Source organism: Sceloporus occidentalis, unplaced genomic scaffold (assembly GCF_023333645.1).
Source record: "Sceloporus occidentalis isolate IW3139 unplaced genomic scaffold, rSceOcc1.0.p SCAF_30, whole genome shotgun sequence".
Classification (NCBI taxonomy): Eukaryota; Metazoa; Chordata; class Lepidosauria; order Squamata; family Phrynosomatidae; genus Sceloporus; species Sceloporus occidentalis.
The window spans coordinates 6,158,460-6,175,587 of NW_028317010.1; the positions used below are offsets into that span (position 1 = coordinate 6,158,460).

The following is a 17,128-nucleotide window of genomic DNA, read 5'->3' on the forward strand; positions in this document are numbered from 1 at the left end:
AGAAGAAAAAAAAGGAGGGGGTAAAACTCAAACAATAGTTCCCATGAGTGCTATTCAGTCCCTCACTTGTGGCACTGGCAGCAAACGTGCAAATAACACCTGTTATGACATTTTTTAGTTGGCAAATTTCAGGATTTCCTCCTCTAAGAATGATTTCTTATTGCTTCTCATCTTTGTTCAGCAGCAGAGATAGGTAAAAGGTTCTAGAAAATATTAAGTGACCAGAGGATTGGGAAATTACCGAGCTAGCGGACAGTTAAAAGCTGTTAAAATTCCTATTCACATGTCTGTGTCAGGTGTGGTGAGGCCGTGATGGGGCTAGGCCACAACTACAGCATTCTACAGTTCTGTAAATAACCCTCTATAAGAGCAACAAAGGCACTCCATGCCACGTGTGGCATGCTCACATTTAGTGACCCGAGTCACGGTTCCATACCAAATGGAAAACCTAGTCAAATATCTGACTGGCTACAGGAGGATAATGTTCAAGACAACTGTCTTGGGAATGTTTTTTTCTTCAGCTTGTTCAAGCCACCAAATTCCATCAATGAACCTGCAGAAGGATAATCCCCTTTCATTTATTGGAGGGTACATGGTATGTCAAAAGATGGAGGGGCGTTTAACTCTCGATAACATACTTAGGAACCGACGGTAAAGCTGCATTTTGTGCCAGTAATCCCACTCATTTAAAGCACTTAAACCAGAACAGACTCAGACATCAGTGACAGGCAGGCTGGCATCATCTAGATCCACAATCGCAGGTTCCAGTTGAGCTCCCAACTTGGCATCCGATGCAGAGCCGGTCACTTTGCCAGTCTGGTTTCCTGCAAAGATAAGCGGGACCTTGGTGTGTCCTGGCTGGGTCTTGGTGTTAAATTCATCCCTCCCACGATAGGGTAGCCCTGGGTCAGAGAGCTGTAGTCTGGCTGCTGTGTGAGGGACATTGAAGGAGCGAAAGGATGAGCTGTGTTCGGAGTATGGGGTGGAGGTCTCCTGCGGAGAATAGGGAGTGATCAGTGACATAGTAATGTGAACAAGAACAAGTTAGTAATCAATGCCATGCCGAAAAAAGCCAAGAAAAGAAATGAATTAACAGCAGGAAGAAAAAGAAGCATGGCTGCCTATGATATGAAACGAGTGAATCTCTCCAATAATTATCAGGGAGCTAAGGCTAAACAAGCAGGTTAAGATAAGCACACAGCTGAGCTGAGCAATAACTATTGCCCTAAAACTACCAGAGGGCTCTGTAAATGATATACAGCTGGGCAAAACACATTCTACTACAATTCCCAGCGTGACCTGACACTAAGCCCTTCCCTAAGGCGGCTTACTGCCCCAAAACTATACAGATATCCAGTCGTTGTACTATTGTTACATGTCATTTATATACGATACATACATTCAAAGGGGAAAGAAATCTAGAACTGGCTAACTGACTCAGACAAACAGATACATTAGGTGAAGAGGGCCCTGCTCGCAAGCTTACACTCTACTTGGCTTACATTTCCAAGTGTTTAGCTAAGAAGCATATCCTGTTGCGGAGGGGAAAAACACGTAAAATTTACTTTTTTAGGAAGTCTCTTAAAGAAAGCTATAACAGAAACATAAAACCAAATAATTAAAGGTTAAAAATCTAATAGAAAGCATCTTATTGACTTCATCGTTATGGAGGTGGTGCATGCTTTGTCACACCTAATCATGGAACATGCAAGCGGAACTATCAGAATATTATACACATGAACTGCGCTGGTGGCTTGATGAGTTATTTGTGTTTATGGTCATTCTATGAATGTGGGGTATGGTTACATGGTAGGGGAGGCAGCAAATGGTCAGTAACGTGGACATGCTCTGCTGCCTGTACCTCGGAATACAGGGGTTCGAAAGGCGTCTGACCTGTCGCATCTGTGGGGAGACAGGGCGGGCTGGAAGTTAGACATACCTTAAAGAGGGCAGGTAAAACAAATGGAGGGGAGCAAACGATAGATAACAAAAAAATAAAAGTGCTAAAAATACCCCACAATATTTCATATAAAGCTGATGTGAAAAGTATACACCTACAACTAACATCAAAAGGCAAGATGTCGAGGTTAAAGCTGCTGTTCCACTGAGACAACCCATTAACTGAACTCTGGTATGTTAAGTAAATAGACCTTTGGAGACCAGTCCTTTTATGGTTTCCTCTGAGGGCGCAATCATAAAAACACAATAAATAATTAAAAAAATGTTATACATAGCACAGTACGGAGAGATGCCCTTTTAGATAAAATGCATTTGTCCCTAAAATCGCATTTTAATTGTTGAATGCATTTGGTGCAGACTGAGATACAATTCACTGCATGCAAATAGGAACAAAGCAAAAGTCCTCCCCTGAAACCAGGAAGCATTGGTATGTACACTTCTTGCACATGCTCAATCTCACCCCCACTCACGCCACTAAAGCAATAACCAATCATATACGCTAGAAAAACATCAATGTTCAGAGAGCATACATCTGATTGGCTGCTGCTGCCGCTGCTCACTATAATTTCGACTTGAATTGGAGTTCTGCTAGCCATTTGCAAGAATCCTACTGATGTATGGCCCTACTTTCAGCAGAGACAGCTGGGGGGATTACACGAGACACACGTCTCATTTGCTGACTCAAACAACAAAGAAATGGAATTAGAAAAGTCAACAAAGTAGGCATCGGAGTCAAAATAAATGTCTGTTGCGCATAAATGGTACACACGACTGCCCCACTTAGATTAGGGAAAAGTGTTGGGTTTTAGCAGAACCCCTTTGTCGAGCTAAGAGAGCATGTGTCCTCTCCACACTGCATTCTGCCGTTAAGGCTTAGCGATCCTCTTCAGTATTGAAAGGACCGTACCACAATAAAAAAAAGAAAGATACCTACAGAGGCTGCAGATCTAGCGGGTCCACGCTGTGCCACAATTGCACCATTTATGGCACGAATCCAGCTGTGCATTTCCTCGGGGCTGTCAGCCTGTGACGAAGAACAGGCGTTAAAAACCCCAAACATTTAGGAAACATCATCTGCCATGGTGATTGTAATGTCTGCATGCAAACATGATATCAAATATAAAATCAGGATAGCATGGCAGTTGAGTATGTACAGTTTGCTAATATTCTAGTGATCAATACTTTTTCCATGTTATGCTGATAAATAATGTTTTTGTGAGCAGGGCCCTTTATACTCCACCTTTGAATGTAAAATATGGCAATATGCCTGGACAGAGCATTTTAAAAAGAAACCACAGAATCGTGGAAAAGCCTCAAGCATTGAGATGCTGCTGGATCCCCACTCGTAATGACATAAAAATACCGGTGGTACAGGGCAGCATCTTTTTCAAACACCTACATTCAAACCACATTCAAAACAAACTGATACCTGTACGTAAAATGTTCGAGATGACGTTACAATTTCAAACAGATTGTCCCTCATCATGATATCGCTACAAAGTAAAAATAAATAAGATTAGGTTAGATTAAAAAAAATAAAAAAAATACCACAAATCTGTCTTTTTTCCCCTTAAAACTTCCCACTTTTGGACAATATACCTCTCAAATATTTCAAAATTCTATGAGTAGGTAAGACAAAGATGCCGTCCCTCCAAACATTTACATGACGAAAGAATTGTTATTGGGAAGGAGATCAATGTTTTCTTTAAGCGGAACCCTGAAATAACTTTTTTTTTTTTTTTAAGCAAAAATATTAAGGCTATGTTAATTACTTTAAACTAAATGACTCCAAACCAACAAGTTATAGGTAGTTCTAAGACTTTAAAATACCTATTCTAACAGTATAGCTGTGAGGTTGGTTTAAATGCATATACATTGTAATAAGTAAACAATTACACGGGCTTATATAATGTATAGAACCACAAGAAAATTGACTGAACCCAATGTAGAGCCATGTTCAATGATCAAACCATGTTGCAGACATTAAAATAGATACCGCTCACAAACATATTACCTCTGCTTGCACTCCTGCACCTTTTGGACCTCTCTCAGCTGGATCAGTCGCAGAGGATCTCTTTCCTAGGAAGACACAGCATGTAAAAACACTGTATAAAATCAGGGTATTTCTTAAAATAGAAAAAGCTCGTAAGTGGCAATAAGATCTGGGATTGTGACAAATGTAAAAAACATATTCCTTACCATCTCGGATTTAAAATAGCCTATTGTGTTATCATCTAGAAGAAAATATCGCCTTTTCCAGTTCTTCATCTATAAAGAAAGAAGAACGTTAAGAAAGTACATCAAGTCACATAATAGCAATGCCACACTGAGGTAGAGAAAACTATAGGGTGTCAAAGGAGATAATTTTTCACTGGGGTACCACTTTTAGAAACGACATTTGATTTGTGTGCACCCTCAATCTTAATCGTCTTATGTCGATGCAGTGGCTGTAGGTCTTTATACGTATACATTAAAACAAAGCACTGAAGCTTAAATGTTGCTAATTGGCTCTAACAAACCAAATTCTACATTAGTCAGATGGTTACCAGCTATTTTGTAAGAGTACGCTTTCATCGAGAGACTTACTCACTAAACAGTGAGCTTGCCGTCACTACGCTCTATGGAAGGGCCAGATCTGGCAAGCTCTTACTGCAAAGGCTGGGCCAGTCTGGCACAAGCCAGCGAGGTGACTTTCAAGCCTTCTCACCAATTTAACTATGCAATGGGCAGGGCTAAACAAGCTCTTCTTGAGGTTAAACAGCATCTCTGGCTATTTCCAGCTTTAGTAACTACCCCCTCTAGTATGAGTGGGGTTGAGAGTGTAAGAAAGGCTAGACAGGTTGTGGTGGTAGGGGACTCTATTATTAAGAGAGTAGATAGGGTAATCTGCCGCTCTGATAGGCTCAACCGGACAGTTTGCCGTCTCCCGGGTGCTCGGGTCCGGCATGTTGCTGACAGAGTGGATGGATTATTGGGAGGGGCTGTCATGGTCCATATCGGTACCAATGACAAAGTCAAATATTAAGCATCTTGAATGCGACAAGGGAAATGTGGAAGCTTTATGGGTAGATATCAACTTGGGGCAAAAAAAAGGAAATTAACTACTGGTTGGGATATGTTATAAACCACCTAATGTTAATAATGATGAGGAAGAGCAGCTGTTAGAGCAAATTGAGAAAGCTACACATCTGGGTAACACGTTAATTATTGGAGATTTTAATTACCCGGATATAAATTGGGATAGAGGGACTAGTAGTTCTGCAAGGGGATTCAGGTTTTTGAACCTGTTAAATGACGCCTTCATGTCACAACTGGTACGAGCACCAACTAGAAAGGATTCTTGTCTGGATCTGGTGATAACAATGCTGATCTTTTGTCTAACATTCAAGTGGGGGAGCACTTGGGTAATTGTGATCACAATATGGTCTCTTTTGAAATAAACTCAAAAAAGAAATTGTCCATGGGGAATACTTAAACGTATAATTTTAAGAAGGCCGATTTCAATAAGATAAGGGCAGATTTACAACTTATTGAATGGCATAAACTCTTCAGGGATAAAAAAAACAGAGGAAAAATGGAGTATTTTCAAACAAATATTAGCAGGGTACACTTCTTAGTATGTACCACTAGGAAACAAATATAAAAGAAACAAATTGAAACCGATGTGGCTTAGTGGGGACGTTAAGCAGAAAATTAAAAATAAGAAAATGGCTTTTACAGCATTTAAATCAGACGAATCAGAGGCATCCTACATAAGATATAAGGAAGCCAATAAAGCATGCAAAAAGGTGATTAGATGGGCTAAACTATAAAATGAGAGAGTGATAGCCAAAGAGAGCAAAACTAACCCCCAAAAAATTCTTTAAGTACATAAATTCAAAAAAAAAAACCCCAAAAAATTAAAACATTGGTTCATTAAAAACAGAGATGGGAGTCTTGGTTAAGGAGGACCAGGAAAAAGCAGAAAACTTTAAATAACTACTTTTCCTCAGTATATATGAAGGAGGAACCTATGGCAATGGATATACATAGGTCTACTGAAAAAAAAATCTGCAGTCAGACTGTGATTGGATGGCTCAGGACAAGGTGCTGCAGCAACTAAATAAAGTTAATGTCAACAAAGCTCCGGGGCCTGACGGTATTCACCCGCTAGTACTTAAGGAGCTGAGTCAGGAAATAAGTGAACCTCTGTTTCTAATCTTTCGGGATTCTTTTCTTTCCGGAATTGTACCAGAGGATTGGAGGAAGGCAGATGTGGTTCCTATTTTCAAAAAGGGTTCAAACTCTGTGCCAGGAAATTATAGACCTGTGAGCTTAACTTCCGTGGCTGGGAAAGTATTTGAAGGGATGTTTAGGGATAATATTCAAGAATTCCTTGGGAAGAACCGTATTATTAGCAAAAATCAGCATGGTTTTATGAAACATAGGTCCTGTCAAACTAATGTAATTGCATTCTATGAAGAAGTAAGTAGAAGTGTAGATCAGGGGGTTGCAGTGGATGTAATCTACTTGGATTTTGCCAAGGCGTTTGACACGGTTCCATACAATAGGTTAGTATTCAAACTGAAGGAAGTTGGTCTAAGTGCAAATTCTTGTTCTTGGGTAGAACATTGGCTTAGTGATAGAGTACAGAGAGTTGTTATAAATGGTAAATTTTCAAGCTGGTCAAAAGTGGTAAGTGGTGTCCCTCGGGGTTCTGTTCTGGGACCAATTTTATTCAACATATTTATAAATGACCTGGCAATAGGCGTTGAAAGTCATGTTTCCGTGTTTGCAGATGACACTAAACTAGGTATAGTAATACAGTGCGAGCAGGATATTACAGTGCTGCAGAGGGATCTAGATAGACTGGGCACACAAATGGCAGATGAAATTTAATGTAGATAAATGCAAAGTTATGCACAAGCAACCTACACCCTAAATGGTAGTGAATTAGGGGTAACGACAAAGAGAAGGATTTGGGAATTGTTATAGACAAACTAGGCAACAATGTGCAATGTCAGTCAGCAGTTGCTAAGGCCAGTAAGGTATTGTCGTGTATAAAAAGGGGCATCAATTTGCGGGATAAAAATATAATTTTGCCTTTGTATAAATCAATGGTAAGGCCGCACCTTGAATATGCTGTGTAATTTTGGGCACCTATTCTAAAGAAGGATATTATAGTACTAGAAAGGGTGCAGAGACGGGCTACAAAATTAATAAAAGGAATGGAGCACTATAATTACGAAGAAAGGTTAACAAATGTAATTCTGTTTAGTTTAGAAAAACGGCACCTCAGAGGGGATATGATAGCATTATATAAATATATTCTGGGCCAATACAAACCATTGTGTGGCAATCTGTTCATAAACAGGACTATGCATAGGACACGTGGTCATGCGTTCAGACTGGAAGAAAGGAGATTAAGTCTAAGGCAGAGGAAAGGGTTTTTTACAGTAAGGACAATAAGGATGTGGAATTCTGTGCCTGCAGAGCAGTATTCCCTCTAAGCTGTGCGCTTGTGCGCGCGCACATAACTTTTGGAGGGAGCGCACACGTCCTAACATTGTGCGCACAGTACCTAACGGGGAGCGGGCAGTCCGTCCAGGGTGACGCTGGGACTCCTCCAGATAATGTCCGCCGCTGGAGGAGCAAGCTCGGTTGGGGAGATCAAAAATCTCACCCCGACCGGCTTAAAATCAATCAAGGGAGCGGGAGGTCTGTTAATACAGACCTCCGATCCTGCTCCCTTGCTATGCGCGCGGCACACAGCACTGAAGCCACGCCCACCTTCTTTACTGCACCGGAAGGACAGGACACAGAAGAAGAAGAAGAAGAAGAAGAAGAAGAGTCAAGAGGAAGAACGAAGAGGAGGAGGAAAAGTAACTAACAGAGGAAAGGTAGGAAAACATTAAGTGAGAGTGGATTAGTAAGTGTGTGAGAGTGATGGGTGTTATGCTGTAGTTTATGCTGAATGTTTGTGAATGAGTGTGTGATAGCATGGATGTGTAAGGGGGGGGGGGATAGCATGGCATAGGGAGGCTGTAATCACATTAATATGATGCCCAGGTTCAGCATGTACTGGCGGCCTGGGCATGATAGGAGTGTGACTGCTGTTAGCAATTATATATATATATATATATATATATATATATATATATCTATATATATCTATATATAATATTGTTGTTGGGGGTTTTTGTCCAATTTTGGTGTGTTATTTTTAATGAAGTGATTGCTGAATTTTCGGTCCAGAATTTTCATTTCGGTGCATCCCTATATACTAAGCCAGACACTGAAGCGGTAGGCCAGTCAATGTGTGCCTCAGTATATAGTGATATGCTGTACCCCAGTCAATGTGTGCCTCAGTATATAGTGATAGGTGTTATGCTGTACCCCTGTCAATGGTATGCAGTTTTTCCCAATAAAAAAAATTATATATATATATATATATATATATATATATATATATATATATATATATATATATATATATAGATCCTTTATGCAGCCCGGAGCCCCCGCTCATGATTCGCTCATAATTAATTTTTGCAGTGAGAATTTCACCTTTAGAATAGACCATGGAGTCAAAAGGGTTGGAAATATATAGCTCCACCCCCTTGCAATGTGATTTTTTTTTTTTTCATCTCCACCAACTTTATATGGACTGTAGAAGCATATTGTGCGCACACAATTTTGGGTCTGGGAAAAATTTTGCACAACAGAAATTTTCTGCGCACATCACCCAAGAAAAATTAGAGGGAAGATTGCTGCAGAGGTAGTTTTATCGGAGTCTGTACAGACGTTTAAACTGCAACTGGATGGATACCTGGAAAAACATAATATTCAGGGATATAATCTTTAATTATGGGGAAACGGCTTTTTGATCCAAGGAGAAATCTGACTGCCATTTTGGGTTAGTGCAAAATTGGACAGAGCCAAACTGGGGGTTTTTGCCTTCTTTTGGATCAACAGCAACAAATTAACAGATATAGGAAAGGCTGATGGACGCATGTCTTTTTTCAGCCTACGTAACTATGTAACAAGGATTTCTATCCCTTTTGTACAGTCTGCAGATTGTTTGATCTCAATAGCATTATGAACTTAGAGTGGGTGGAACCGACATCTACATTCAGTTAATGATTTAGAGTGACTAGCTGCGGTTGTCTGACACTTGTGCAGCCCACACCGTATAACATAACGGGCCGACATCCAGTGCTTTTCATTTCTTACCACAGCCCCTTGTTTCACGCAGTATCCGGCCTTTATTATGCTGCTCTCTGAAATGCGTGCTGGGGATGATGGGAGTTGGCTTTGAGAACGCTTCAGGTTGCCTCTGTCACCAGTGTTGGCACACTCGCTGAGTTCTTGCTGCAGGGAAGAGTAAAAAGGTTACCCTCCTACCAAAAAATATCAAAGAATGTATTTACTTCCCAAAGTACCTCCGCCCCCCCCCCCAAATGCTTAAAGGGATACTCTAGTCCCCCAACTTCCTGTACAATGTGCGCAGGCAGGAAGTGTACTTAAGTATGTTTCCTTCTTTGTAGGAGCTGGAGGAAGGAGTTAAATGAGAAGTGTTAAAGCAATTATTAGCAAATCCTATATGACAAAAAAACTACACAAACCGTAAATAAGATGAACCCTTCAAAAAGGTTGTGAAAATAGATTTATTCTTAGATTCACAAATCCCCTCCACCCAGAAATGACCAGTAGCAGAGCATATCGGTATACCGACTGGCCGGAAAAACAGGACAATCACAGACAGTGGCTACATGAAGCAGAAACCTCTCTACAATTCATGCATAACATCTGAAAACCATTTCAATTAACACTAAACAGGTCGATGCACTCACCTGAGTTGGAGTGATTATTGGAACACCTCCAACAATATCAGTTCGATAAGATATCTGCTGGTTGTTCATGGTATCAGTAGGACACTGAGGTTCACAGGATTTTGGTACCTAGGGAAAGAGGCATCATTAGTAAATTATGGATCGTTTCCAATCTGTCGGTGAATTGGAATAAAGCCATTGTCTTTTTCCAGAATGAGAACCTGGGAGCCAAGCTTATACTTTCTGGAGCTATAATTCTTAAAGCTTTGTCATGCCGGATATCAATGGAAATTCTGGCGCATCAACCTCCGGAAAAGCCACAGACTGTCTGACTGCATTGCAGAATGCTGTTCATTTTTATTCATCAAAGAAGAGGTAAACTGAAATACAGCATGAACTCCATACATACAACCCTCAGCGAGGAGTTTTACATGCCAGAAAGCGCAAAGTGCTCACCATTGAGAGTCTACTGATACGCCGGCTGTATGTAAATAGAATTGTATCATCTCAGCAAATTAAGCTCCAGCATTTCACCACTTAGTTCATATCCCCCTTTGCATGCAATTATAGCACAGGGAGGTGCGAAGGGCCACACGAGTTCCTTCTGATTATTCCGTTTCGCTTTTCTCTGTGGGTAGGTTTAAACGTGTCTGCACAGCTCCATGGAGCTTTCACAAAAAAATAAATAAAGCTATCCTACGTCCAATAACATGCGCGTGGGACAAAAAACGGCTTCTGCCAGGAAACACTAGCCTCCTACGGACCGGGGCTTTCAACAGCATCACTTCCCATCTCAAACTCTGAGATATATAAAATACAGAGTCCAGTACTGCAGCAACATCAGATGAAGACCCTTATTGGTTTGGGGTTGAAACAACCCTGGAGCTACTGTTTTCAGGAATAGCATAAACTATGTTCTCCAATCAAAAGGTGTTTTTATTAACATAAAAAAACATTACTGTTTTAAAAAAAATGTATTTGTTTTAATTCCCTTGCCATATCGTCTTTATCATGAAAAATAGCATACAGTATTTTCAATGCCTTGTATCAAAAAATGCAAACATTAGCCAGATGTTGACTGTATACGAAAGGAGAACATAATACATAGATATGTCGCTATAAGATCCTCCCCACTGTATATTAACCAATTTTCAAACATATATTCTGGGGCAAAGTTTAAAAGTGGTCTTACATTAACCAGTGGAACGGTCGTTACCAGGGATAGCTGCTATGGTGCTTATACCACTTAAAACTTTACGTGATAACTTTTTGTAAAGAACTACCACTGCCGTTCCCACCCCGCGGCCAGCATACGTATGAAGGCGAGCTCTCCGGGAGTGCGAGCAGTGGACGGGACACTCACTGTAATTTTGGTAGCCTTGTTGAGTACGTTGACCCATTCTACTAAGTCCTGCTGGTCATTAGCTTGGAGAAAGTATTTTCTCATGCCTGCATTCATTACTAGGAGAGAAAACACAATGTTCTGTTAATAGACATTTTTATATACATGCAGAACACGTATCATGCAAAACAAAGTGTGACATACAAAGCAAGATGAATTTAAATGGAACATGCATCAGGTGACTGAAGATGATGGGAGTTGAAGTCCAATTTCTGTGCAGAAATGGTTTCTCCTCTTACTTTTCTTGAAGCATTGTGTGCCTGCAACTCTAGGATTCTCATCTATAATCTCGTCTGGAATGAGCTCAGGTCAGCAAGACCCCAATACTCAAATGATGCATAAAATTAGCAGCACGGAATATAAATTATCCACTAAAAAGTTGCAACGATTGCAAAGTATCTAAAATATAATGCACATTAATTATACATCCCATATTTAATATGTACTCCGAGAGGCAAAATCTCCCTAGCATTTATTTATTTGTATTAAAGGCAGGTAGTTAACCAGCTAGAGAAGATAAACACCCATGAAGGCATGCAGAGAATGCAATCCAAGCCTTGGACAGCAGGAATCCAAAGGACAGGTTGGGATCTGCCCTGCAGAAAGACATCTCGAGCCCACGCAAATTCTTTCACAAAGCTTTTGCACAATGTTTAGTGCCACTTGGAGTAAAAAAAAAATAGAAAAAAAAAGGTTAAAAAATATATATTTTTGAAAATACGTAACAAACCACTGAGCAGTTGAAATAAAAAAAAAAATGGTATTCCCATTCTCTGTCTTATGTCATCAATGAATTTAACCTGTTAGCTGCCACATACTACAATTGAATTGATTTAGAAGTTTGTTTTTATAGAATGATGAAATCCTTGATTGCGCAGCCCAGTCACGGTAGGATATAAAAAGCTTAACTGTGAAGAGAAGAAGTTAAGATTCGACGGAAGTCCGGAAGTCAAATAGGAAAGAGGCATATCTGTACAGGAAAGCCAGACTTAAAATAGATGTTCTCCACCGGGCCAGCAGCGCACCATTGTCTGAAGAAACGATCTCTACTGGAAATCAGGGACAGGTATGGCGGTTATAACCCATTCACTAAAAAAGGCTGTTTAGAAAATACTTAAAACGCTACCAAGTAAAGGCAGCCTCTAAGTGACATCACTTAATAGAGGAACTCCCAAAATAACCGCGTTGGAGTATATGAGCCAGCTCAGGCCTTCCAAACGCAGGACTTTATCCAAAGAAAACTTTGCAGGCTTTCCAGGTCCCAGCTGGAAAGCTCAGCTCCCAATGGACTCTTATTTAACCGCTTCACTGCCAAGGCAGGAAACGAAGGGAGTAAACTAAATACGGGATGCATTGACTATTCTCTGGTTTGTCTTGTGGAGAGAAGAAAGAAAAAAAAGTAGCTCTACAATCTGAAAGTACGGACCTGTATAATCATACAGAGCCACAGAATATGACGGTGCTATGTATACAGATAATGTAGATAAGTGTGAGACCATATTGTTCCACGTTTTGGTACCGCAAAACCATACAGGTAAAACTACTTTTTAATACTTTCATTTTGCTTTCAAAAATAAAGAGTTATTTTCATTATTTTTACTTTTTTTTCGGTGCCATCAATAATCCTGTTTCTCTGCAGTGATTAAGTTGACAGCTGGAAAAAACTATGCAGCATACCGGAATTATTAGGAACCAAGCACAGAGATGAATAGAGCATATAACAGAAAGCTAAGAGTCAGCCATTAAACATCAGGAACCATGGCTACCCGAACACCGGGGTATGACCAGCCCTGATCCCTTAAAGGTGCTTGCCCAATTATGGGACCTCTTAAAAGTGGTGCATTGTGTAGCGAGAAGAAACCTGTCTATCATTTTATTTTTCTCCGTGATGCTCCCTGTCACTTAAAAACAGTGATTAGAAGTTTATTGGAATACTACAGTAGCCTAGAAACAGAGTCCTGTCATTCATCCAGAGCCGTCCCCTATGTATTACATCACACCACGGCCACTCCCACCTGCCGCTGCATGCTCATCCATATGAAATAGCAAAGCTTTACAGATCCTAATACACAGGGATTGCCAGAAATGGGGAGCGAGTTATTACGCATGACGGATATTGGTGTGCGATAGGTGAGGGAGTGAGGTGTTTTGTGTGTAATAGATAACTGTGTGTGCAAACGCCCCTTATGTGTTGTCAGAGATGGGCAGGCTGAGTTGAGCAGACAGACACGATTAAGAGGCCCTGATGAAATGTTTTCAACAAGAAAATACAGCAAAACAGTATGTTATTTAAAAAAAAAAAAAAAAAAAAAGCAATACTATATTATAGTAGGTTTTTTTTCGCCATACTCTCCTAGAAACAGCACCTTAAGTGTGAAAGTGTCAAATCAGCAAGTTACTAGAAACACCTTCAGAATTCAACCCACTTACTCACCAAAGCAGTATTCAGCCTTTGGTCGAAGCTTAGTGGCATCGCTGACCTACAGAGAAATATTAATTGAGCAGTTGACACATGCTGGTGAACAATATGATCAAACACATAATAAATAAAAATAAAAACAAAAAAACCCAATGTATTTAAAAGCAGCATTTCTGACAGCATAACAGTCCTATCTATATTAAATAAATATAATGAAAATAATAATGGTAATAACGAGCTTTTCAAAGTGTGTCCATTTATTTTAACATGAGCTGGAATGAGTTTTTAACTAGGCAGACTGGAACTACTTTTTGCGAGGAGATAACGGTATAGGAGCTCATTCCTCTTTGTTTTCTCCCACATTATCCTCTAGTGACTAGTGCTAACTAGAAGGTGAATCAGGGCCCATTTAAAAAAGTTAATACAGCCATAGAGTCTGTAGGCAATAACCTGGTGATCTACATGGCTACTGACACAACCTGACGTGAGTAGTCACAAACCAAATGGATGCGAATCACTTTCACACATACGAGATTGTTCTAGGAATGCGCCGAAATGAAAATTCTGGATTCACTTGGCCAAAACAGAAAATGACCCCCCGCCGTTAAAAATAAACCACAGGTTTTTTTGTTTTTTTTTGTGTGGTTAACACACCAAAATTGGACAAAAAATTCAGTAACAATATTAATATTATATATATATATATATATATATATATATATAATTGTTAACAGCAATCCAACTCCTATCATGTCAAGTCAGCCAGTACATGCTAGAATCTGAGTATGCCTGGGCATGATAGGAGTGTGACTGCTGTAAGCAATCCTATATATTAAATATAGCAATCACACTCCTATCATGCACAAGCAGCCAATACATGCTGAAACCTGGCTAGCTGCCCCCCTTGCGTATTGATGCTGCCAGCAGTACGGGGTCTGCACATCACTTACAGCCTCCCTGTGCCATTCTACCCCCCTCCCCACTTACATCCCTGCTATCACACACACACATTCATTTACTCATTCAGAAACATTAATTTACTCATTCATTCCCTCAATCACTTCATACATCCTCCCCCACCCCCTTGCCTGAACTGCAGATCTCAGTGCCGCCCGCAGACTTCTGCAGGGGCTGCTGCTTCCTCTGCGTTGCTCACACTCTGTGCGAACAACTTCTCTTATCCCGCCCAGGGGAAGGAGGGTCATGTGACGTGACACACATTCACGCGACTCCACTGGGTTTTTTTTTTTGTTTTTTTTTTAATTATTATTTTGGCATTTTGACGATAATGCCATTTTTGGTGCATCCCTAGATTGTTCTCTTAGTTGAGGAGGTTCTTACCTTTGAAATGTACGTCAGCTTCAGAGAACCTACGCAAGGGGAGCCAGCAGGGAGGTTCTGGGGAAAAAATAAATAAATCAGATTTTCAAAGTGTGGAGACACTAAATCCATCACTAGGTTCACATACCAGTCCTCCTAGAGTGAACCACATTGATCTACATTCCCATCCAAAACACCATGAATATCTTTACAAATACACACAAAAAACCTTATTGAAAGAAAGTCTCTCCTACAGGTATAGGGAAATTTAGGTGGGGCTTTTCCACTTAAGCATGAGTCCTATAAATCGGGAGATACCTAATCAATGACAAATTTACAAATGTATAGTTCCGAGGATATTGTATATCCAAGCAGCTGACCATCCCTTGTTGATTGATTGTTCAATTAAGAGTAAAACGTTTGACATATGGCAATGGGAACTATGGACATTGCATCAATTTGTCAGTTCCTTATTTCAGTAATTAAGAGGAATTTTTCAGAACAGAAGTGAATATTAAGGTAGGCCAACTAGGCCTGGGGCAGCAGGTCAAGGGCAAAATGTTCTGTTCGATGTTAAGTCTCCCCAGTGCACTGCTGCTCAGAGGGCCAGTTACTGGGGATATGTCTGCCCCCTTGGACTGGCTCATTCACACCAAGGAGACCTATATCTAGCTGGTACAGCCGACACAGTATATTATACTTCAGATTTAAATTGTCCAGCTCTGACACTCCAAGGCAGAATGTGACAGGCCCCCATAAGAGTGTGTGTACTGTACATATTATATATGTACACATACACTGCTTTAAAAAGTGCAGGTTACGTTACTACATTTGCATTTAGCGATGGGACAGAGTGCCGCAGTTCTCTGTGGGAGTTATTCTGTTGGAAACTTGATCCCTACAAGCTACAGAAGTTTGGGACCTACATGAGGTCTCAAAGCAGCATTGCAGAGCTCTGAGAACTTCGAAGGATAAGCAGTGTATCATTGGGCAGGGAAACATAACTTTGTACCACAATATGGTGTATTTTAAATGACCCTGCTCTCACCTGGGGATTGTCCATGTACCAGAGCAGACTATTCTGACTAGTGTCTAGGATGAAATATCTGCGCAGAAACTTGCCACTGTTTTCATGCTCCTCGATGTCCAGGAAGCCACAAATACGATTCTGACGATCCACGTAAGGCATGTCTGGACTGGAACATTACCCTGTAGAAAAGAAGGAGACGTATTTAGTGTTCCACTCAGTAATGAGAACTTCTCCCCATGCCTTCCATCAATCTCAGCCAATAGAGAAAGTAGAAGTTTCTCGAGGTAGGCATGGGTGAACAGTATTCTAAATACTCCAATTCATGGGTTACAATCGAAGGTGAACACATCAGCCCTCTAACCAATTCAAGGCAACACTTGTGCTTGCTGGTCAGCAACAGGGGAGTGTTTAAGGGTTCTAGAAACGGCCGATTGTATAAAGATTAGACAATCCAACAAGACTCAAACAAAACATACTGTAAACTAGAGACCCGGTTTACTTACTTATCCTTCACAACCGCCGTTTCATATCTCTGTATTTGATCCTATCCTTGCCATGAAAGCTATTTTACATACATTTTCACTTTTTTTCCCCTAAAGCTTAAGGCATCCCAAACAATTGATGGGGGACTCCTAAGGTATTGGCTTTCAGGCAGGTGGTAAGAGTTTCAGTCCAGCAGTCTGCAGAACACGTAGCACAATCTTAACCTTTATTTAGCTTAGTTTTTATTTAGTATTGGTAGTTCACCGAGTGGCAGATCAATAAAATAAAAAGAGCCCTTCTTTGTAAGTAAAAAATAATTAAACCAAGTATGATTTGCAAGGACAGGGACTTCATTTCTATCTCTCTGTTGCCAACAGCCTACAAAAGGTGCTGTAAAATTTACAGAATTATCCATGTAATTTAACAAAAGTCCTTCATGTTATTTTGCTTTCACTTCGAACAAGGAGAGAGAGACACGCCTTATAAATAAAGCTTATAACTGTTATGATAGGGTATTGCCACGGCGGCTGCAAACAGGTTTACAAATCAACCAAAAGGTCATTCTTAAAAAAGCAAAAGGGGCCCTTAATCATTGACCTCTCTCTCTCGTAAAAGTATTTACTCCCCAGATATTTCATATAAGAAAAATAAGAAAAAGGAAAATCAGAGGAGGAAAAAATAAAATAAAAGGGGTTTATCTAGCA

General features: G+C 40.3%; 1 protein-coding gene across 1 annotated transcript; it reads right to left on the reverse strand.

Moving 5' to 3' along the window:
- Positions 1-711: 711 nt before the first annotated feature.
- Positions 712-16,100, reverse strand: LOC149298978 (pleckstrin homology domain-containing family A member 1-like). Its single transcript, XM_089486918.1, has 11 exons — positions 15,960-16,100; positions 14,933-14,989; positions 13,607-13,652; positions 11,134-11,231; positions 9,792-9,899; positions 9,172-9,309; positions 4,159-4,227; positions 3,974-4,038; positions 3,389-3,452; positions 2,894-2,983; positions 712-993 (listed from the first exon to the last, which is right to left on the reverse strand). The coding sequence occupies exons 1-11, from the start codon at positions 16,098-16,100 to the stop codon at positions 712-714; spliced, it is 1,158 nt and encodes a 385-aa protein (XP_089343044.1).
- Between the last annotated feature and the right edge of the window lie 1,028 nt (positions 16,101-17,128).

What these genes read in the sequence shown, in the direction of transcription:
- LOC149298978 (XM_089486918.1), bottom strand. Translation starts at nt 16,100, where the DNA reads ATGCCTTACGTGGATCGTCAGAATCGTATTTGTGGCTTCCTGGACATC. An exon ending in GCTATTTTAAATCCGAGATG is followed by an intron (nt 4,039 to 4,158) that starts GTAAGGAATATG and finishes GTGTCTTCCTAG; the next exon opens with GAAAGAGATCCTCTGCGACT. An exon ending in CCGCTAGATCTGCAGCCTCT is followed by an intron (nt 994 to 2,893) that starts GTAGGTATCTTT and finishes TATTCTCCGCAG; the next exon opens with GAGACCTCCACCCCATACTC.